At 37.1% G+C, this 24,518-nt stretch overlaps 1 protein-coding gene and 1 long non-coding RNA gene across 2 annotated transcripts; one reads left to right on the top strand and one right to left on the bottom strand.

Moving 5' to 3' along the window:
• The first annotated feature begins 3,427 nt into the window (after positions 1-3,427).
• On the top strand, positions 3,428-4,629 carry LOC132123525 (uncharacterized). Its single transcript, XR_009426529.1, has 2 exons — positions 3,428-3,647; positions 4,010-4,629. It is a non-coding gene; the product is annotated as an uncharacterized LOC132123525 (long non-coding RNA).
• An 11,445-nt stretch (positions 4,630-16,074) lies between these two features.
• On the bottom strand, positions 16,075-17,882 carry LOC132123503 (pleckstrin homology domain-containing family F member 2-like). The gene is made up of 2 exons (XM_059534161.1): positions 17,721-17,882; positions 16,075-17,510 (listed from the first exon to the last, which is right to left on the bottom strand). The coding sequence occupies exon 2, from the start codon at positions 17,497-17,499 to the stop codon at positions 16,630-16,632; it is 870 nt and encodes a 289-aa protein (XP_059390144.1). The 5' UTR covers positions 17,500-17,510; positions 17,721-17,882; the 3' UTR covers positions 16,075-16,629.
• Positions 17,883-24,518: the final 6,636 nt, after the last annotated feature.

Here is a 24,518-nt window from a genome sequence, read left to right as displayed (position 1 = left end):
AATGTTTATTTTTTGAAAAAAAAAAAAAAATGGAAATTAATACTTTTATTTAGCAAGGATTCTTTAAATTGATGATATTAATGATAAAGACATCATTTTACAAAAGATTTCTATTTCATATAAATGCTGTTCTTCTGAACTTTCTTGAAATAGGCTAGTAAAAGTATTTCACAATTCTATTGTTTTGCTGTACTTTGGATCAAATAAATGCAGGATTGGTGAACAGAAGAGACTTCTTTAAAAAAGCATTAACAAGCTTACTGTTCAAAAACTTTTGATTGGTAGTGTATAGGCAACTTAAAATTTTCTATAATTTGAAGGTTTGAATTGGCTTAGAAATCTATAACTGCTGGACAATAACAAATAATAAAGATTTGTTTATATACTACAATTTTTTTTTCACATAAGGCAGAATAGTTTCTATACTGTAATAGAACTGCATTGTTCATATACTTTATTTATCACTTGCTGGAGATTACTTGTTTGATGTATGTTTAATGTGTTCGTGTTTCCAAAGGTGTCTGTTTTTCTGTGAAAACAACTGTTTTCACACAGCATAGCTTGACGCTTTTGTCCATCTTAGGAGTTTCCTGGTATGAATTACACGTCCCCCGAGTAATTTACGCCACTGGGTGGGACAGGGATAGAAAAAAAATTGTACCTTTTTGTGTACAACAGCTTGTCACGAGATCAGTACTCTTAAAAGGACATTTGTGTATCTTTTTTCTTACCCCTAATTGACATGTTGAATAAAGTAATTATTATAGTTTTCTTCGTGTACAAAAAGTATGCTCGTTGCTTCATAACGTTATGGTTGAACTACTGATGGCAGATGGAGATTTCTAACAATGTCTTTCATACTTTTCTGGACCTTGACTGTATCTTACTTAGCAGCCTATGGGACAGTCACAAGCCTACCGGTTTTCATCCAAAATATCTTAAATTGTGTTCCAAAGACGAATGAAGCTTTTACAGGTTTGGGACGACACAGGGGTTAGTGATTAATGACAAAATTTTCATTTTGGGGGGGAGTATACATTTAATGTTGTGTTCATGTTCCATAAAGGTGACACCTGTTTGAAGAATGCCATTTGGTGTCATAGAAACCATTTTATGTGAACACAAGTGGACACTTTTTGAGTAGAAATGCATATTGCAATTTGTTTGGTTGCAAATAAAAATCCCATAGTCCATAACTATTGTAGTTTTAAGTTATTTTAATATATAAATTCAGTTAAATCATCAAACATTTGTATGACTTGACAGTGACTTGCTTGACCCAATCTATGACTTGACTTGACTTGCTTAATTTTCACAAAAATTGACTTGTACTTGCTTGAGACTTGAAGGTTAAGCCTTGAAACATACTTGTGACTTACTCCCACCTCTGGTATGCACAGGTGATAACAGGTGCGCTGCGCTTGCTTTTCTAAATGTAAACTACAAGGTACACTATTCGTACTATCTAAACATACAAGGGGTGATCAAAAGTTCAGAGACTATGCCCATCATGATAAACAACTGAAAAACGTTAGTCTGTTTGTGTAATGATGCAGTAGCATAGCACTCCTGAGTCCTGACACTCGTTCTTAAAGGGACCACCATTTTCATATCGCTATCACTTTCGTTTAGTTCTAATGGTGACAGCATGAACTAAAACTACAAGTTTAGAACACAATTCTAGAAGTTACAACCCCAAACTGAGTTTAGTTATGTAATAAGTCCAGAGAAAAGAATAATTGTAGATATCCTGCATGATGTAATCTGTGATGTTTTATGAACAGATGTACACTTAATGTTCAAATGTTTGCAAGTGTCAAGTGTTACTTGGGGTCATTTTGTAACTGACTTTTACTAGAGACTTTTACTAGCCTACTTGTGTTTCTGTTATCATTGCCTCACTTTAAACCTGTTTTTCTCAAAATTCAAAGTTCAGATAGCCATAACTTTTGTTATATATATGTAAGCAATAAGGTACGAGAGACCGTGCTGTATCGTGAATAAATCACAGCTGAAAGCCATTGTTAGGCAAGATGCAAAGTTATAAAATGGTTACCACACAATAAAAAAAAAGTTCCTGACAGCAACAGTAAACTCACGGCAAGAGAATGTTCCGAACATGCCTCATCTGATGGAGCTTAAATAAAAAATGAATAAATGGCTCTTATCATCCGCTGTGTCATTTTAGTTTATATTCATGGAGTTCCAAAATAGCAAGTACTAAAGAATCATGTTAGTATATTAAGTACAAAATTAGTGTGCGAAAATAGAGCACTTTAAGTACATTTTGTAAGTGTGCTTTCTTTAACCTGGGCTGGGGTCATGAAAGTGCGGACCTAGAGGAAGACTGTGATGGTTTTGTGTGCCATTTGGGACAGGGCCAGGGCCACCCTCAGACACATTTCTAACCGACATGCATCTTGTGGTGATCACCAGTGATCGGTTCTGTGCAGATTTTGCTAATCTCAAATGAGCCTAATATATTTACATGTGTAGCTTTGTGCATGTTTTGTCTTTTTGTATTAATTCCATTTTAAATGACCTTTCCACAATGATATTCATTTATTTTGATAATATATGGCTACTTTAGCCATGCTTAGTTTTTTTTTTTTTTCAAAGACTCATTTATTCATACTTTGAAAAAGTACAATGAAATTTTTATTTTTAACTGCTTTTAACTTTATATGGTTTTCTGAAACAATTGGTTTATACATGAAATGATTAAAAAATGGGACGTCTGGGCTGCAAAGGCACTTTTTCCACCTTTGACCACAAGATATCATTAGTGTACCACGTCTTGAAAAGCTTCCTGAAAAGAAAAGAAAAAAATTACGAAACAGTAGAGGACAAAGTTTTGGTGCTTCGTAAAGCTTTTTGCTGTTTCATAATACAATTGAATTGGTCGTGGGCAGAGTGACATATATTGCACCGCCCAATTGTCCAGGCTGAAATATCTGCTGCTTCTTGCAGATTTCTCAAACCAGGAGTAACTTCAGCTAAAGAGGTACTGTACTGTAAGCTAAAGTTTGAGTTATATTAAAGCTGTAATGTAGTTTACAAACCAAAACTAAATATTGCAAAAGCTAAATTTTACTTTACCTTTTTTATGTAGCCTAAGCTTCAACTTGTTCAGCTTTGACTTTATTTAGTTTGTTGTAGTTAAAGACTATTTGTTGGATATAAACCATTTACGAGTCTATGATACTGTGTAGTGTTAAATCTTCTTACATTAATGAATAGTCAGCTCTTTGATTCATGTTTCTCCTCCTCAGGCAGTGTTTGAACATACAACACAATGAAGTCCAGTGTCATGCACAAGAGTGGTCCGGTGAACTATAAGCAGACCAAGAGCCCAAGCCCAAGCCCAAGCCCAAGATCAAGCTCAAGAGACCCCAATACAATTTATCTGACTCCGGTGAAAACTCATCACCACAATCCCCACAGACCCCAGGCCGCTTTTTCTCCTCTGTCCAGGGTCCAATGGTCTGTGCTCCCTCAGATGGATGATGTAATCGAATTCTGCTGTAAGATATCAAAGAATACCCAGATTGAAGCGGCTGTAAAAAAATCTAAAAGAGGAGCTGCAGCTGCTGCGGGAGGAGCTTTTATAGGAGGACTAGTCGGAGGCCCACCCGGTATATTTATTGGTATGGACACTTATGTTTTATTTATTTTACAGACTTTGACCCACTTCACTTCTTAACCACAGAGTGGTGCTATAATATCATCAAAATAAATAAATAAATAAATAAAACACTTTTTTGGAACCTTCATTTCTAAAGTGTTGTTTAAATGTTAATACATTTCGATTGAACTATGCAGAAAATATGAGAAATTCATCAGTGAATCCAGTGTTTAGGCAACTTGCTAGCTTGATATTATCAACTTTAAATTTGACGTGAAAAAAAAACAAATTATTGGATCAATTAATAATTGTGGATGGTATATTTAGTGACCCAATGCATCTTTAGCAGTTTCTTTGTTCTTGATCTTCTATTGTCATATGCAGGTGGTACTTTGGGAAGTGCTGTGGGATGGTGGATAAGTAAAGACCAATTCCGTCCTCTTCATCAGATCATAATGGAGATGTCTCCTAAACAGAAGGAGAAACTGTACTCTGAGATCATTAACAATCTGAAAAATCTGGCATGGGATAATGTGTCTGAACTTATTTTGTCAGTGATAAATAATCCCTCTCTAAAGAAGCAAATACTTGATATTTTAGAGTCTTTTGCCAAAGAGCAGCTCAGAGCCAAAGTGAAGTATGGAAAAAAATAGCATCTTATAATTTCACCTGGGGGTTTCATAAAACAAGTTTACCAAATAAGCCAGGTTTATATAATTTAGTCTGACTTTTTTTATCGTATGTTTTGTTTCAAAATAAATCAGACTAACTGAAATACACCTGGCTTATTTGGTAAACTTGTTTTATGAAACAGCCCTCTGCTTAGTCTAGTTTGACTATCTGAAGAGCTTTTGAGGTTTTGTTGTTTCTAAAAAAAAAAAGTGAATTATTTTATTTTTCTTTATTATAAACACTTATAGCAGCCCTTCAGCATCCAATAATGGAGGAGTTTTGATGATTGACTTTGATTTATTTACTCTGGAATAAACTTAATTACTGAAGTATTTTCTCTCTCTGTGGGTTTTTTTTGTTTGTTTTGTTTTTGCGAACTTTCTACATTGCATCTTAACACCGTGTTCACACAGTAATTGACTTCATAGCACAATAACAATCAAATCACAACATCTTGGGATGTAAAACGAAAAAAGAAACAAACATAAACTAAAGAAAAATAAACTCAACCAGCATTCACAAAAACAAACATTCACTGCAATAACAAAACATAATTAATATTATAAAATTGATTTAACAATATCATACCAAAGAAATACATGAAAAACAAACACTCTGCTTGCCAAAAGGATACTAAAGTTGAAAGCTCAAACCATCCTCCTGAGCTGTACATGTAACAAGAACAAATGTGGACTACTCTTGCTCTACTTTCACCTTCACTCTAGTAGTGACACCAAGCAGAGCGAGTTAAAGGAGAAGGTCATTAAACTCCCACCAAATCACGATTTCAAATTTCAATGTTCTTTTTCAACACATAATACATATAAAATAATTTAAACATTGTTTTAAACCTATTGTGTAATGCAAGAGATTTACCTGCATCAATGAATCATTGAATGACCTCAACAACCCAACCTATAACTGTTTCCTTGGCAGCATGTCATTCTTGATAATGAGTTCTGTCGTTTTGAGATATTCAGGAGATACTCTCTTTTCTGATGAGTCCAGACCAGAACTGTTCAATTAAGCATTGGACTCCATTCCACCTTTAGTAACGTCTTTCTTCAGACATTTCCCAGGAGTTACATATGAAGGTGTTATGGTTGACTCCTTTCTTACACCTCTATTTCAGTTCAGTTTACCAGAGCCACGTAGTATTTCTGTGAACCTCAACATGTTTAAAATATTTCAATGTTGAAAATACTTAAAATAAATGAGTAATTAATCTTATGATTCATTCTAATGAGCCATTTCAGTACAGTTAAAGGGATAGTACAGTGCAAAACTAAATTAAATTAAATACTTTAAGCAGTGAAAAGAAGAATGCAGTGAATTATGATTTAGTTTTACAACAAGAGTACTGTCAAGGTTGTATAATGTTGGTTGGTTGCCAAGAAAAACGTAACTTCCCCATATCAAGATGTACTGTATTTGCTGACTGTCCCCTGCATAGGACATTGCATGTTTTTTAGCAGTAAACACGAAAAAAAAAACAGCAGCATAAGAAGACATAAAAACCTTTCAGATACACATGCACTCGATGACCTTAAAAAATTGTAAAAAAAACAAAAAAAAAATTCTGTCATTGTTTTACCCAGGTCATTTTAAACCTACATTACTTTCTTTTTTTCTGTGGAACATTAAAAATATTTAGGGAATTGCCGTTTATTGTGTGTGTGTGTGTGTGTGTGTGTGTGTGTGTGTGTGTGTTTGTTTGTTTGTCTGAAACATTTCAGGACTGTTGCCATTACAGGCATGGTTGAACCAAATTTTGATTCATGTTTCTCCTCATCAGGCAGTGTTTGAAAACACAACACAATGAAGTCCAGTGCCGTGCACAACAGGGGTCCGGGGGCAGCTCAAGCCCCTCCCTCTATAATCCCTGACTTTATGTGAAAAGTGACCATTTGGTCCAGCCTAAGGGACCCAAAACCAATATATTGGCTGAGGAGGAATCTCTACCACCACAACCCCCCCAGACCTCAGACCGCTATTTCTCATCTGCCCCTCCAAAGGTCTGTGCTCCATCAAATAGATGATGTAATGGTGCTCTACTGTAAGATATCAGAAAATAGCCAGATTGAAGCAGCTGTAAAAAAACTGAGCCAAAAGAGTTGCTGCTGCTTGGGGAGTGGCTTTTCACAGAGGCTACTCCAAGGTCCACCCAGTATATTTATTGGTGCATACGCTTATGTTTTATTTCTTGTCATTTACAAAATTTGACCCAATTCACTTCTTAACCACATAGTGGTGCTATAATATCTTCTATAAACAACTGAATGGCTTGTTCTCTGAAGCCAAGCCAGTATGTTGAAATTTTTTGTAATAAAAACTAAGCAAACACAAAAAGGTTCTTTACTGGCATGTACTGTATGGTTCCATGAAGAACCTTTAACATCCATGGAACCTTTCCATTGCACAAAAGGGTCTTTAGTGGAAAAGAAGTTGTTGAGATTTTTAAAATGTACTTCACACAATGAAAAAATAATAGTTATTTTAAGAACTCTTTACTGAAAGTGAAAATAAATAAATAAATAATAAAAAAAACATTTTTAAAGTGTGGTTTAAATAGGCTATTTATACACTTCGACTGAACTATGTAGAAAATATGGGAAATTCAGGTTTCGGCAACTTATGATATGAACAACTTTAAATTTTAAGTGAAGAAAACACCTTATTTTATCAGTTAATAATTGTGGATTGTATATTTAGTTTACCACGTACATATTTAGCAGTTTGTTTCTTTGTTCTTGATCTCCTATTGTAATATGAAGGTTGTACTTTGAGAAGTGCTGTGGGATGGTGGATGACTTGAGAAAAATTCTGTCCTCTTTATCAGATGATAAAAAATGAGATGTCTCTTCAACAGAGGGATAAACTGTACTCTGTGCTGATGGAAGAACTGTGCAATCTGGCATGGGATAACCTGTCTGAACTCATTTAGTCAGTGATGAGTAATTACTCTCTAGAAATGAAAGTACTTGATATTTTAACAACTTTTATGAGAAAACAGCTCAGAGCCAAGGTGAAGAATGGGAAAAAAATTGCATCATCAAATTCTCTCCACTGCATCACAACACCACGTTTACCCAGTAATTGACTTCATAGCACAATAACAATAGCATCACAACATCATGGCTCATACAACTACAGAGAAAACAAATAAAGAAACAAACATGAACGAAAGAAAAATAAACTCAACCAACATTCACAAAAACAAATATCCACTGCATTAACAAAACATTTAATATTATTAAAATGAATCAACAATATCATGCCAAAGAAATACATGAAAAACAAACACTCTGCTTGCCAAAGGGATATTAAAGTTGTTTTTTCTGATGAGTCCAGACCAGAACTGTTCAATTAAGCATTGGACTCCGTTCCACCTTTAGTAACGTCTTCCTTCAGACATTTCCCAGGAGTTACATATGAAGGTGTTGGTTCACTCCTTTTACTACATCTCTATTTCAGTTCAGTTTACCAGTATTACTGTTAACCATTTAAGTAAAGTTAAAGGGATAGTACAGTGCAAAATTAAATTTCATCATTTACTCGCACCACATGTAACTTTCCAGTATATGGATAAAACGCCTCTAGGTTACCAATGTAACCCTAGTTCCTCGAAGGAACAAGACGCTGCGTCGAACGCTTTGGGGAAACGCCTTTGGCAAGATCAACTCTGAATATTGTGTGCAATCTGTTCAATGGAAGGGTGTGACGTCACGGACGGGGTGACATAGCGACCAGGAAGCTATAAAGGCACGTGCCACGCAGCTGACTTCAGCTTCGAGTAGGGAAGCAAGCGCCGGCAGGGGTGTCAGGAGTATGGCTATGTGACGCAGCATCTCGTTCCTTCGAGGAACTAGGGTTACATTCGTAACCTAGAGGCGTTCCTCTTCAGGAACTCGAGCTGCTTCGAACGCTTTGGGGAATAATGTGCCAATTCTGCCAGACTCCCAAGCCCCTGCCTACTGTGTATCAGAAGAGCACAGCTAAGGCAAGAGGACAGAAGAGCCAGGAGCGGCTCGTATATCGCGATTGTAGAATCTGGCAAATGTAGAGGGAGTGTACCATCCCGCAGCATTGCAGATGTCCAAGAGGGACACACCTGCTAAGAAGGCCTTAGAGGCAGCCATACCCCGAGTGGAGTGAGCCTTGGCTCCCAAAGGAAGTGGAAGACCAGAGGAGTCATAGGAGACGTTGATAGACTCGACTATCCAACGACTTAGGGTCTGCTTAGAAGCAGGAAAACCCTTTTTAGGAAGACCATAGCAAACAAGCAATTGGTCTGATTTTCTCCACAGGGCAGCTCTGTGGACGTATGATCCAGATCCTCGAACTGGACACATACAGTTTAGCTTCTCCTGGTCTGGCTCCTGAAAGGGAGGAAGGCAGAAGGCCTACAGTACTATGGGTTGTGGCGTAACAGAGGGAACTTTAGGAATGTAACCCGCTCGAGGGTATAAAAATGCTTTGGCCATAAAAGTCTAAGTAGGTAGGGGCCTCAGAGGGCCTGAAGGTCTCCAACTCTCTTTAGAAAAGAAATAGCCTGTAATAGGGCAGTTTTAAGGGTCAGATGTCTATCTGAGATATCATGAATCGGCTCTAATGGAGCTTTACAAACAGCCTCTAACACCACAACCAAGTCCCAGGGGGGAAAACGGGACCGTACTGGAGGTCTCTGTGTAACTAGGTGGTGTCTACCCACTGACTGACCGTTGAAAGGGACGTGGTAAGCAGCTATGGCCGCCATGTACACCTTTAAGGTGGAGTGAGTTAACCCCCGCAGAGAGCCTGGCTTGGAGAAACTCAAGAACTGTACCAACTGGGCAGTTAACAGGGTCAAGCTGGCGATTTCTGCACCATGAGGTAAAGAGCTTCCACCTCAGGGCGTACAGTTTCCTCGCAGAGGTAGCTCTGGTTTGGAGGGGGGGGGGGGTTTGTCTCAACAACCTCGGTTTAGAGACTGGAAGCTATGAACTGTACGCCCCACACCCCCAACTTCCACAACTCCGGGCGAGGATGAATTATTTTGCCCTGCGCCTGAGAGAGTAGATCTGTCCTGATCAAAATCTCCCATGGAGAGCCATCGAGGAGAGAGATCAGATCTGTGAGCCATACTGGGCCCGGCAAGGAACGGGGCTACTAATAGAAGACAGACCCCGCCCCGGCGTACTCTCGCCAGAACTCCCAGGACCAGAGCGATAGGGGGAAAGGCGTACATACGAAGCCTCAGCCTGGTCTGTACCATAGCGTCCAGTCCCAGAGCAGCTGGATGAACTAGAGAGAAACAGAGGGAACATTGCAATATCTCTTGAGTCGCAAAGAGGTCAAAAATCTCTCCATATCTACTTCACCACCTCGGGGTGAAGCCCCCCCGGGCCTCGGCCCCTGTCTCGACAGTATGTCTGCTCCCACAGTCAATCTCCCAGGAATATACACTGCTCCGAACGAGAGGAGTTTGTCCTGGGACCATAGAAGGATCTGGTGTACCAGCTTGTACAAGGGGTCGTGAATGCAGATCTCTCTGGTGACTGATATAAGAGATCGCCAATGTGTTGTCGGTGTGCACCAACACATGGTGACCTCTCAGGTCTGGGAGGAAATATTTCAATGCTCGATGCACAGCTAGCATCTCTAGACAACTGGTATGCCATTTCAGATGGCAAGCGCTCCACAGACCACGGGCAGGGTGGCCACTCATGACCGAACCCCAACCGGTGAGGGACGCGTCTGTCACTAGCATTACACGGCGACCAGCACGGAGCCCTGATTCAAGAACCAAGGTTTCTTCCATATATCTAAGGCACGAAGGCATCGCCATGTGACCTTGATAGTTCGTAATGGATTCTCCATCGGGGAAAATCCCTTAGTCTTGAGCCACCACTGTGGGGGTCTCATGTGCAGGAGGCCAAAATGTATCACGTTGGACGCAGCTGCCATAAGCCCTAACAGTCTCTGAAACTGCTTGACAGTGAGTGACTGGCCTTCTCTGACTCTCTTGACTGAGGTAAGGATTGACTCAGTCCGAGCAGGAGACAGACGTGCCTGCATCGTGGCTGAATACCACACTACGTCTAGATAGGTGGTTCTCTGAACTGGAGAAAGTACACTCTTCTTGCCGTTCAGTCTCAAACCCAGCTCCCCCATATGTGCGAGAACAACATCTCGATGTCGAACCGCCATTTGCTCTGATTGACCTAAAATCAACCAATCGTCGATATAGTTCAGAATGCGGATGCCCTGCATATGGAGGGGAACCAGAGCCGCTTCTACACATTTCGTGAACGTGCGGGGTGAGAGTGCAAGGCCGAAGGGAAGTACTCGATATTGGTAGGCTTTGCCCCCGAAAGCGAACCTCAGAAACTTCCTGTGTTGTGGAAGGATGGATATATGGAGGTATGCGTCTTTGAGATCTATTGTGACAAACCAGTCCTCGGATATGATTTGACTACAACCTGTTTGACAGTGAGCATTTTGAACTTCAGTGACATTACTGAGAGGTTTAGATGACGTAAGTCTAAGATCAGACACAACCCCCCATCCTTCTTTGGAACTATGAAAAACCGGATGTAAAACCCGGACTCCCTGTCTAGAGGATGGACCACCTCGATGGCCTCCTTCCTTAATAGGGTATTCACTTTTTTGTTCCATCACCAGAGCCTGCTGGGGGCTGACTACTGTCAGTGTATCCCCATTGAATGTCGGAGGTGGATGGCCGAACTGAATGAGATAGCCTCTTTCTACTGTGTGCAGGACCCATTGAGATACATTTGGCAGTAGTTTCCACGCTGCTAACTAATGTACTAAGGGAATCAGTCTCTTGAGACTTCTGGTGTAAGAGGCCCCCGAAGGGGCGGCGAGCATCTCAGCTCCGCTACGCTCACGGGCGGAAATAACTGAGAGCAGTGATCACTGGAAGCCAGTGTAATGAGGTGGACACCACTCTACCCCAGTAGGGGCCGCCCTCTGTAGTCGTGATCAAAATGCGTCATGACTTCTTGGCCGTGGACCTCCCAGCCTGAAGTACGGCTCCATCGGATTAGGCTGAGAAGCTGACAACGCTCTGTTTGTACGCGGAGGGGGCTGCTCCCGCCCAGCAGTCCCTCCAGTACATCTAACTTCACGAGTTAAATAACGTTCATTAGATTCCTCAGAATCTAATGCAATCCAACAAACAGACAAGTAAACACGGTCTAGATTGTGATAAAGTACACATTTAAGTGACATATTGACTTCTCAAAGTCATTATATTACTCAGAATTTAAAGCACTCAAACAATCAGACAAGTAAACACAGTCTGGATTGTGATACAATACACATTGAAGGGATATATTAACTTCTCAAAGTCATTAAATTTCTCAGAATTTAATGTAATCAAACAATCAGACAAGTAAAAATGGTCTAGATTGTGATAAAGTACACATTGAAGTGATAGAACTAACTCCTCCTTATTAAATTGAGTTTAAACAACCAGACAAGCGGTCGGGTATGGAAAAATTCACATCAAAACTGAAAATTATGTAATACATGCGTTGCTTCCACAGCGCGCAAATAGCTTAGTCACACAAACAATGTTAATCCCCTCGGAGATTAAATAGCTGCTCATTAACGCTGGCCGTATAATGCTAGGCATAACATTGTTTGTTGTATACTGGTGCTTATGCAACTTTATGTTTGTGCAACTACAAGCTCGCTGACGCCCTCTGTGTCAATCTCCTCGGAGAAAGAAAGGCAGAGCGTCAAGCCCGATGCTCGAGGGGGGGGGGGGGGGTGTGGGACCTAAACTCGGGCTTCCGAACCCAGGAATCGGGCAGATCTGATGGGTAAGGAAGGAGATAAGGACGTGCCCGTCTCCATTCCTTCCATCAGAACGATCTGCGAACCAAACTAATGCCGGCACCGCTCCGCCTCGGCGAAAGCGGGACCGGTATTGCAAGGAACGCTGGCAAAGGCTCACTTCTCGAAGAGAGCCCTCCGGGATCGAAGAGCACGTGAAATCATACTCAGCGCGATTTGATCCCGGGCAGACCATGCACAGACTGTGTGTATCCCCGCCTCTAATGTTTAGCTTTGTTGAGCAGGGAGGAACACACAATCTGAAACGCGGTCCGGATTCACCCTTCAGATGTCTAGTCTTAGCTTTGCTCTTTGACATACTAAAGCTACTTAAAGGAGCTAATAGTGACAAACGACAATAAATAAGACTGACAAGACAGTATGACATGCACAGAGCACTTGCTGAAAGACAAGAAGCTGAAGTCAGCTTCATGGCACGTGCCTTTATAGCTTCCTGGTCACTACCTCACCCCGCCCGTGACGTCACGCCCTTCCATTGAACAGATTGCACACAATATTCAGAGTTGATCTTACCAAAGGCATTTCCCCAAAGCGTTCGATGCAGCTCGAGTTCCAGAAGAGGAACAACAACAACAACACTGAGACAAGTTAAAGCAAAAACTAAATACAGTACAAGTTAAAATACTGTATAACTCTAATTGTGACATGATTAACACTGCATTATTTCATAACTGCAGGAATAACCAGATAGACCACATTGTTGTATTTATGTTTACCTGGCACCTTATATACACTACTGTTCAAAACTAGGATTGGTAAGGTTTATATATATATATATATATATATATATATTTTTTTACATTATTATTTATTTATTCTTCTCCCTCCAGAAAGTCTGTTATGCTCATCAGTGCTGCATTTATTTCATATTGTGTATTTAATAAGTGTAATTTATTAAAGTAGATTTTTGTAAAAAAAAAAAAAAAACTTTTTTCAGGTTTCTTTGCTGAATAGAAAATTCAGAAGAACAGTATTTATGTGAAACATAATTTTTATGGAACATTTCAAATGTCTTTACTTTTATTTAATGCATCGTTGCTGAATAAAAGTATTAGTCTCATTTATGACGATTGGATTTGTCATGTAAATTGAGATTTCAAATGGTTAGTGTAGACTAGTGTGACATCCATGTGACATCAGAAGGTCAGTTAGAATTTGTTGAAGCATCGAAAATACATTTTGGTAATTTTAATTTTAATTACGACTTAATTCAGCATTGTCTTCTCTTCCAGGTTTGTTGTGAGCACTGCAGTGGCGCTGCTGACGTATGACGCTGTTGAGGTGTTATCTTTGTTATTGGGCGCACCAGAAAACATGTCAGCAGCGCCGTGAACGCGCTCACATTAATTTTTGTTATTTTTGGACCAAAATGTATTTTTTATGCTTCAACAAATTCTAACTGACCCTCTGATGTCACATGGACTACTTTGAAGATGTTTTTATTACTTTTCTGGACATGGACAGTAGAACGTACACACAGTTTCAATGGAGGGACAGAGAGCTCTTGTACTAAATCTAAAATATCTTAAACTGTGTTCCAAAGATGAACGGAGGTCTTACGGGTTTGGAACGACATGAGGGTGAGACATTAATTACATAATTTTAATATTTGGATGAACTAACCCTTTAAGAGGAGCATGGACTGGATAGGCCACATGAATCACATCATAATTTGAGCTTGCTAATGTTGTAGTAAACTGGAAATATTTCTTCACGAATGTGTAAGAAATAGAGGCTGTTATCAAGCTAATAGAAAGCTAAGTTGATATTATAAAGTCTGATAATGATTTCATTTAAATTTTTTTTGTATTTATTTTTTATTTTTTTATCACATTTCTTTGAAATGAGAAGTGGCTGGCCATTAAACCGCAGTGCCACACTCTTTCTGAACTGTACTCTGTCACATGATTCGTGGTAGAGTGCAGTTCATGTGGTTTGCTGGAAAGCAGAAAACAAACTATTAGAATAGCCTCTTTGAGGTTATAAGCTACACTAAAAAAAACACACTACCAATATAGTTAACACCAATTGATCAAATGAAATACTTCAAACTGTGAAAAGATGAATGCAGTTAATTATGATTTAGTTTTACAACAAGAGTGCTGTCAAGGTTGTATAATGTTGTTTTTTTGCCAAGAAAAACGTAACTTCCTCATATCAAGATGTCTTTGCCGACTGTCCCTTGCATAGGACATTGCATGTTTTCTAGCAGTAAACATGAAAAACAGCAGCATGAAAAGACATAAAACCCTTTCAGATACTGAAACACTCGATGACCTTAAAAATAGTTCAAGGTAACACTTTAGAATAGGTAACACTTGTTAACTATTAACTACGACATTTCTCTCAATACGTTTTTAATTTGTTGCTTATTAATAGTTAGTAAGGTAGTTGTTAGGTTTAGGTATTGGGTAAGATTAGGGATGTAGAATAAGGTCAAGTAGAACAGGGCATTAATATGTTCTTAATTAGCACTAATACATGGCTAATTTTCTAGTAATATGCATGCTAATAAGCAACTATTAGGTGTTACCTATTCTAAAGTGTTACCTTTGTAAGTCAGTGGTCCCCAAAACGGTTTGGTTACAACATTGATAAAAAATTCTTCTGTTGTGTCCTGCTGGTTTGTTCATACAGGTTTGTAACAACATGAGAGTAAATTATAACATAATTTTTATATTTGGTTCAACTATGCCTTTAAAAGCAACAACCCTGAAACATTTGCATTTATAGTCACATTCATTTTGTATTTAATCTTTCAAAGTGGTTTTCAAACTTTAGAATGAACTTAGCTTCTTTTTTTTTCTTTGGTAATGGGTCTCAGATCCAGTGGGTTGTGTTTCAACACAATGTGTGGGTTTCCAGAGCTATTTCCATCTGTCTAATAATAGGAACAAGTGAAGTATGTGAAAGTTGATCTCAGCTGCTGAACTGGTTTTGTTAGTGTAAAAAACATGTTTACACAGTGTGCCCAGTTACACAGTTAGGCATTTTGCAAAAGAGAAGTTTTTAAGAGTTGTTGATGTTCTTCCTGCTGCCATATGCATTGTGTGCCGTTCTCACGAGAGTGGAAAACAGTTTCAGCCTCTATGTGCATATTTCATCTCATTTCGGAGTGTTTTACTCTTCAGCTCTCTTACCTTGGTAAAATTATGCTGAACTGATGCTTCCTCTGATAAGTTTCAGAGTAATTGCCCGAGACTAAGTGATTTTTTAAAAGAGATAAATGTTATTTTTGTTTTGTTAGCCACAGATAATTTGACTTGTTCAATCAGTATACCCTAAAACAATATAGTTCTTTAGTTCTATTTAGAACCGTATCCTTCTGAAGAACAGTTTTTCATGTGCTGCCTTCATGTGCACTTGTGAAATGTTGCATACTAATATCAGACTAATATAAGAAACATTACACTGAAGTAACTTTAACAAAAGAGTTATATTACGAACATTAAACCCAAATAACTAAATCTAAAGTCAAACTAATGAAAAATGCTAATTTCTGTTACTCATGTGGTCATCTATATGTTATCAAAACTACATGTGAAGCAGAAAGTTGAGTGATTAACACCCTTTTTGCTTTCCGCTCACTGATCTCTCTCTCTCTCTCTCTCTCTCTCTCTCTGTTATAATAGATATTACATTAGATACATTACAATAATGTTTCCTTCATGTTTCATCTTGACTTAAGAGTTACACTTGTAAATATGATTTACTCGGTCATTTGTTATGATATTTCAGCTCTGCACAATATCCCCTCAGTTTTTAAATCTGTAAAAAAACTGTATATAAAAAAATTGGTCAAGCACTTTGTAATACGTCATTCAATTTTAACTTTTCAATTATAGCTTGCTTAAGCGAAACTCTCAAAACGGAGTTCTTCCTCTTTGTATCCAAAGTCACTGAATGTTAAAACCTTGTAAATGATGGGATTTATTAAATATGCATGATCAGTCATGTGTGTCACTTGGTATTTCCTCAAAAACAAGATAGACTACTGATTATCAATGATTAATCCATTTATTTCCATTAATAACAATTTAAATAATCTCTATTGTCTCTGTGTCTATTTTGTAATTTAATTCCAGGGTAAGATGATGTAATATATAGAGTATAATGTCAACATGTGTATGTGTGTGTTTAATACAGTCGCCAAAGTATTTTATGATAATGTTTATTTATTGTATTGATTGCAAAAGTCACATTGTTCCCTTAATACTATACAAGCTATAATACAAATATCTCTTATACAATAAAGTTATAATATACATATACTTACATACAAATATAAATACAAATACATGTGCAAAACAGAAGTCATAGAAGTGACTCAAATGCATTAGTGCAAAATACTTTATAATTACTGCTATTAATCTTTTGTCTCTGTGCTTCTGTTCTTGGGAGAGGTCAGTTTCAGTTTCTTGACGAGTTTCAGCATAGTTCATAATAGCACTTCATCACATCTGTCAGGTTCAGAGTTCACTGACGGGAGGATTCATGTGCTCGGGCTTTATGTAGCAGTATGGGGAGTAATCCTCATCCTCTGGGCTCTTGAACCACTTGGTGGGCACCTGGTAGCCCTGCTCACAGGACTCGTCATCACTCGACGTCTCATACTCATGTAGCGTTGGCGTGTCCTCTACGGAGTTCTTCTTCCAGTGCTTACCCTTAGCTCTCTGCTTTCCTTGCTCTTTTCCCTCATGAACGCTGCTCACACAGGCCCGGCAAATTCTGACCGGTCTGGAGGAGATGTTTGGTATCAAGGCCCGGCTCTTTGAGCAAGCTCTACATACTATATAACCGCATCTCCGGCAGTGGTGCCTCCGATTGGCAACGTTAAATCGCTTTGAGCAGCGCATACAGATGGCTGATGCCATGTCAGGGATCCAGGTGGCAGCAAAGTTCTGTACAGCTTTGTCAGCAGGGAGGCCCTTGGCTTGCACTAGGAGGGACTTGTACTGCTCAATGCGTCCCATCCATGCGTTCTTTTCATCAGGCGAGGCCGCCGACACGTAGAAAGACTTGCGTGGCGTGCGGATGAGCCATTGGTTGGGCATGGCCACTCCATCTTCCAGATCTTCCTGCTGCACATCCTCCAAAGGAATGATCTTCAGCTTACTGTTCCAGCGACCGGGCACCATGATTCTACCATAGACCAAAATGTCATTGAAGAGGAAGAACGCTTTGGGTTTGGGTCCACGTCTGCACAGCTTTGACAAGTAGCCCTCTCCCACCAGAATACGCCCCGGTTTGAGAAGCATCTTTCCGGGTCGGCCGAAGGTGCTCTCCACTGCCTGGATTCGCTCACGGTTCTGAACAGTAAAGATATGTTGTACTGCCATTTTGGTGCTGCCTGTAAAATGTATAAACAATGAAATGGTCAATTTGACTTCGATGGACTTGTAACCACTGGATTATTTATCCAACATGTAGATTTAGTTATTAATTTTTAGCATTACTTACAAAGCACTTTAACCCGATTACTCTAATAAACAAAAATTACACAACACACACACACACACACAAAATAAATGTTTAAACATTTAAAAAATGTATTCAATACCTGATTGATTTGGAAAGCAGTGAATTATTGCTGGGTAAACAGACTCTGTAGCTGTTCGCAGTTCTTCTGTCCTTCGAGCGTCAATAAAAGTCTTGTAAAAATATTCCTCTGTGTTCAGCGCTACAGATCTCTTCTTTCTCAGGGCAGGTTGTTCGAGACGGCCCTTTTATAGTGTCATGAGCTTGTCTTTCCTGTTTGAAAAGGGGAAACTCCAGATCTGTTCTGTAGCCTAGAATTTTTGAGTTGTTACTTTACTTGTGTTTGACTGGCACAAATTAAGACACACCCTCAAGACATATAAATACAAAATAAACTGTTTTGACCTGATGTCATGTCACTAGTCCTGTGTGAATTGGTAATATATGCTGCCAAGGCATTATTTAGACCTCTTTTGTTCATTAAATTGAAAGTAACCCTTACAATCAGTGCTGTATGTTTTTTGCATGCCTGTCTAATTTATTTCACAGATTAGCTTAATTAATTGTTTTAAAGTTGAAATAAAAATATATAAATATTAGATGGAAGATGTAAAAGTTTAATGTTTCCTTGGCAATGAACTAAATGTTTCAAGTACAAAACATATTAAAACTAAAATCAAAACACATTCAATATTAAAATAAAATGCACAACCAAGACATTCATTCAAGTAAAGCATAAATGTAATGTAGTGGCATTCTTTCGATCGAAATATTCCTGTTCTCAGTACTGTTCAGATTTTTCCCATTAAATTCTTTTATCATAAAATAAAAGACGTAAATAACTGCAGTCATTTTTATGGGCCTTATTCATATGATTATATGATTAAGAAAAGTGTCTTTCTTCATACGCATTTCCCATTAAAGTGAAAAATGTGTGGGCTGAAGTGAACAATTGAGTCTATATTTATTGTTTAATCTGATAAACAGTATTGGCTTAGAAAGCAGAGCTCCATTATCAGATTTACTAAACAATAGTATCTAAAAAACAATAAAACATTGACCCTTAAACAAGCCGGATGCCATAACCAGCCTAACAAGTTTTTGGAAAGAAATTTCTGTGACTGTAAACAACAGGCTTGTTATATGTGAAAGGACTATCTGTTTAATGCACAGCACAACCTGAAACTGTACGTATGACTTTTGTGTTTATGTTTTGTGTAGAAAAAAAAACCCTGATGTAGAGGAAGTGCATATCCTTATGATGCAACACCTTATGATGAAAACACAGTGTTTTCAAAGGAGTGGACATTTAACGAAAGGACGTCTTTTCTCATAAAAGAGATTGCACACCAGAATGATGAATGGACTTCATGTGAATTTTCAAGAATAATGACATCCATGCTTGTCTCATTTCAGTACATAACAAGCAGTCATAGTCTCCTTTAACTCAAACACTGTCTTTAATCAAAACCTGTACTATGCACCCATAGAAGAAAAACAAAGAAAAAACACTAAGCAAGAAATATATAATCATTAAACAAACGCATACGTATTTCATTAGAAAACCTGTTCTGTCTTGGAAGGCGGGATTTCCCTGGCATTACAAGAAGAGGTGTTTACAAGTCAGCTAACAAGGAACAAACCTTGACTACGTATCATGCCCAGTTTTACTGTAAAAAAATTAGTTCCTTGTTTTGTAATTGGGCAAATATTACCAGACATATTTCAATGAAACAAAACCACATAACTTATTCCAATTTTACTTTAAATGCTTTTAACTGAAATCTGAAGTGGTGCTTGCTCAAGAACACAGAATTAAAAAAAAAAATAATAATAATAATACCTGCTACTAACAGTACTTCACTTAAAGTTGAATAAAAATGAACTATATATAATCTAGTTAAATACCTCCCACTATGAGGAAATAATTATATAATATAAACATTAGAACAGCTCTACTATCATATCATCTAAAACTAACAAGGAAGAAGCACTTTTATTTGTAGCATTTGGAGTGCTGCCTATCCCTGACGATATAACAGATCATAAATAAACAGTTTGTGGAAAACGTGTATAAAAATTAAGTGACAGGTACGATTTATCTATATATATATATATAAATACTTGAAGCTCATCAAGAGAATGCCAAGAGTGTGCAAAGCAGTAATCAAAGCAAAAGGTGGCTACTTTGAAGAACCTAGAATATGACATATTTTCAGTTGTTTCACACTTTTTTGTTATGTATATAATTCCATTTATAACTCCACATGTGTTAATTCATAGTTTTGATGCCTTCAGTGTGAATCTACAATTTTCATAGTCATGACTCATGAAAATAAAGAAAACTCTTTGAATGAGAAGGTGTGTCCAAACTTTTGGTCTGTACTGTATATATATTTATATATATATACAGTACAGACCAAAAGTTTGGAAACATTACTATTTTTAATGTTTTTGAAAGAAGTTTCTTCTGCTCATTAAGCCTGCATTTATTTGATCAAAAATACAGAAAAAAACAGTAATATTGTGAAATATTATTACAACTTAAAATAAGTTTTCTATTTGAATATACTTAAAAATAATAATTTATTCCTGTGATGCAAAGCTGAATTTTCAGCATCATTACTCCAGCCTTCAGTGTCACATGTAACATCCAGTCTATCACATGATCATTTAGAAATCATTCTAATATTCTGATTTATTATGAGTGTTGGAAACAGTTCTGCTGTCTAATATATTTGATGAATAAAAGGTTAAAAAGAACTGCATTTATTCAAAAAAAAAAAAAAAAAATTCTAATAATATATATTCTAATAATATATTTTCTTTACTATCACTCTTTATCAATTTATCACATCCTTGCTGAATAAAAGTATTGATTTTATTTAAAAAAGAAAGAAAGAAAAAATTACTGACCAGTAGTGTATATTGTTATTACAAAATATTTATATTTTATAAACATAGCTTCTTTTTTTTTTACTTTTTATTCATCAAAGTATCCCTAAAAAGTATCACATGTTCTGAAAAAATATTAAGCAGCAGAACTGTTTCCAACTTTGATAATGAATCATTCTTACTCTCTTCAACTCCAAAAAGGCTCCCCCTGGTGGACAATCAAAAACAACTACTTTTCCTAAATGGCCCATATATTTTTTATACCTGGTCAAAGCTTTATATAAAGAGTAATAAACATAAGAGGATCAATGATTAAATGTCTTCTCTTAAATCTCCAGGATGAGTCGACGGTTACAGTTGACATGATGTTTAAAATGCCCCATTACAAGTCAATAGTTCATTTTACTTTGAATTTCTCTGCTGAACGCTCACTGGAGCACAGTTCAAACTTGCTGCCATAGATGTGTGTCACGAAATTACCAATCTCCACACTGAACACACCATTCCTCTTTGGGATAACTGCAGAAAGAGAGTAGGGCAAAGTCAATATTAAAAGGAACTTGTAGAAGAAAAACATATGTATGAGCGATTGAGAGATTAAAGTTAATCAACTGTCAGACAAAAAAAAAAGAGGAACAGATTTTGTTCTCAGGTTTATTTAGCACAAGGGTTCTGAAAGGTGGCTAATGACTGTGAGGAAGAAGTTAGAAGTATTTTTGAGACAGAGAGAGCACTCACTTTCGGTCTGGACTAGGGCTGTCATGAGAATATTTTTTCTAAACTATTATCATGGTCAACAACAAATTCATGATAATGATATTATTGTGATATCTCTAGAATAAATACTGCTCAAATTCATCTATAACATGTCAACCAGAGTTACTATAATTTCTGTGTAAATGTGAACTGTCCTTTTAACAGGGTATCAGCCTTCATTTTATATTGTGAAACCCCTAGTCTGGACAATGATAAAACAATAAAGTTTTTCATAATTTTTTTTACTTGATTACCATATAACCACAGTAAAACCTTTATAGTTAACTGCAAATTTGTTATATTTAATTTGTTTTGGACTCCAACTTCACTGAACTAACTGTTCCATGATTTCACATGTTTACAAATCCAATTAAGGAGCCCCCATGCAGAGCCCCGATATAAACACTCCGTAGCACTTTACATATGAACAGATTTAACAGAATTAGTAGTATTTTTACACGATGGGACAGCATGAATGAGGAAAAAATGATAATGATAATTAACGCGAGTCACCTCAACTCCCAGAATTGAGCTTTGCTCTGATGGGATTCGGGATCCAACCACACCCGGGAAAGTGAAAGTAGTTAAAACAGTATAAGAAACATCATATATGAGGTTAATTTTGTTTTCTTTGGCAAAGAGCGAGTAAATGACCGTAGAATTGAGTTTAGCATGGAAACGGGATCCAAGATGATAGCAACACAATTTATTTAAATAAAACATTAAAAGGATTGTAAACTATACAGAATCATCTTCTTTATATTTCCGCCAGTGTGGACACTTCTAGTCGTATTACAATATAAAATCATCACCACACTCACTTTCCATAGTTCAAACACACACGGGATCCAAAAAAATTGTGTTGTAAAATCACAGTGCTGCTGACCATACACATATAAATACCTAGACGCCTCATTGGCCGCTCTGAGCCGTTGCTGCGATACATCAACGCGTCCGCCATGCTAGTGAGGGCAAGACTGCCTTAAAAACAAATGAAAGTAAACGGGGAGCTGCGGTTTTTTCTGAATAAAAACACAATGTTCGCATTTATCAACCGATTTCAGAGGTTTGTGATCTACGTGCAGTTAAAAAAAAAAAACTTTGCCTCCAGTTATGTAGTTAGGTTTGGAAAATTATTAATTTCCGTAAGGAATTGGGAAAGCATTTTTTGTGAAAGCTCACATTTGTCGCACTTGTTGATTTCGTTGATTATTTTCGGTTTACAATTCTAATGTTAATTTAACTGTGACATATGCATGTAATGTAATTTGAATGTACATTCAATTAAATGTAGTTGTTTTATTGCTTTCTCTGTGTTCAATCCCAACATTTTTTTTCTTTCTTGTGTCTCAGGTCAAAACACAGCTCATTCCCTTTGAAATACTGGGGAAAAAAAATCGAAATAATACATCTTTAAACACGAATAATTTGCTATTACTGAGAAAATTGAATAAAACATGTACATACAAATCAAAAAGTGTCACACTTGTAGTCTGCTTTTCATTTGATAGCACTCCATAGTCTACAGATAAACTCCACAACAAATAATAACACATGTAACTGATGAGCCTTCAAGGATCAAGTGAAAATTAAAATATAATGCACTGATACAGTGCACAGTAGAAATATAGTAAAAGTGATATGTTATATTAAAAAGTATATGTAATACAACTTGAAGTAAAGTGAATAATATGAAAAGCGAGTACAATAACATACGTGATATAATAGATTTATAATAGCACAAATTATATGTATAATATGAATAATACCATAATAAATAACAGAACAAAAATAGATTAATAATAGCAAGAAGAATATGTAATATCAAGGGGGGAATAATACAGAATAGACAAAATGAAGAATAAATTAAGTTAATTATAGAGTAAAATAAATAATTGTGAAATGTAATTTTAAAATACTATTTGTGTAATAATTATTAAACAAATTAAGACACAACTAATGACAGAACACAAAAAATTGTGGACATGAGTTCCAAATTGTGTTTAATTAATGAGCTCCTAAAGTATAATATATACATGTACACACATACACATTCACACACTGGAATTCACACATATGGAATATGAGCAGGGTCAATCTGGCCATTCATTCAGGGCTGCTCTGGGTTTAGTACAAACACAACACTAGTCTAGGGAGGTATAGTCTTGTCTCTTGGAAATGCAGAGAACAGCTTTCCTCAGCTTTCCTTAAGGCTGTCCTTGTCCTGTTTGCAAATGGCTAAAAGGGAAGAAAAAATAATAATAAAATACATATAATTAAGTTCACAGTTTTATGAAAAGCTATGAAATCCTTAAAATGAAGTGATGCTAAACTTAATCGGTAACACTTTAGAATAATGGTCCATTAGTTAATGTTAGTTAACTACTTTAGTTAACATGATCTAAGCAAGAACAATACTTCTACAGCATTTATTAATCTTAGTTGATGTTAATTTCCACATTTACTAATGCATTATTTAAATCAAAAGTTGTGCTTGTTAACATTAGTTTATGCACTCTGAGTTAGCATGAACTAACAATGAAAAACTGTATTTTCATTAACTAACATTAACAAAGATGAATAAATACAGTAATAAATGTATTGTTCATTGTTAGTTCATGTTAATTAATGGATTAACCAACATTAATGGACCATGATTCTAAAGTGTTACCACTTCATCTTTGTAAATAAGTAACAGTAGTGATGCTTTAGCTCCATCACTATTCTAGACAGTCAAAGTGCTCACTGTACATATTGTGCTCATAACACCATTTAGTTTATGATATAAACGTAAATAAGAATTCATTTAAACTTTGAATTTTTATAAAGTCTCAGCTACTGCTAACTACGTTAGCAATATCGCTATTATTAATAGTCTGACACTGGTGGTTAAATAAGCTGTCAACATAATGTTAAAAATGACCAAAAAACATCAAGAAAGAACAGCTGAGTCTTACTTGTGAAAGATAATACCCTGAGATCAGTTTTTATTATCGTGTGACGGTTTGTAGATGCCCAAACTGCAGATGAGTCAGGTATGTGTTCTTCTGTCCTGATGTGAGAGTTATGAGAGTTGCCCGCTCCAATATGGCGGCGACGTTGACGTGCGGTCGCCGGTCGAGCAGGCCAATGAGGCGTCTAGGTATTTATATGTCTATGCTGCTGACCATAGACAGGACAGACGAGCTGATCACAGATTCAGTCCCGAGTAATGGAGCACGGCACCATT

The sequence above is a fragment of the Carassius carassius genome, chromosome 3 (genome assembly GCF_963082965.1).
Source record: "Carassius carassius chromosome 3, fCarCar2.1, whole genome shotgun sequence".
Taxonomy (NCBI): Eukaryota; Metazoa; Chordata; class Actinopteri; order Cypriniformes; family Cyprinidae; genus Carassius; species Carassius carassius.
Note: the sequence above shows the minus strand (reverse complement) of the source record. Positions and strands in the feature narration are given on the sequence as shown.

Bases quoted from the DNA above. Each gene is read 5' to 3' on its own strand.
- LOC132123503 (XM_059534161.1), bottom strand. From the start codon at position 17,499: ATGGCAGTACAACATATCTTTACTGTTCAGAACCGTGAGCGAATCCAG.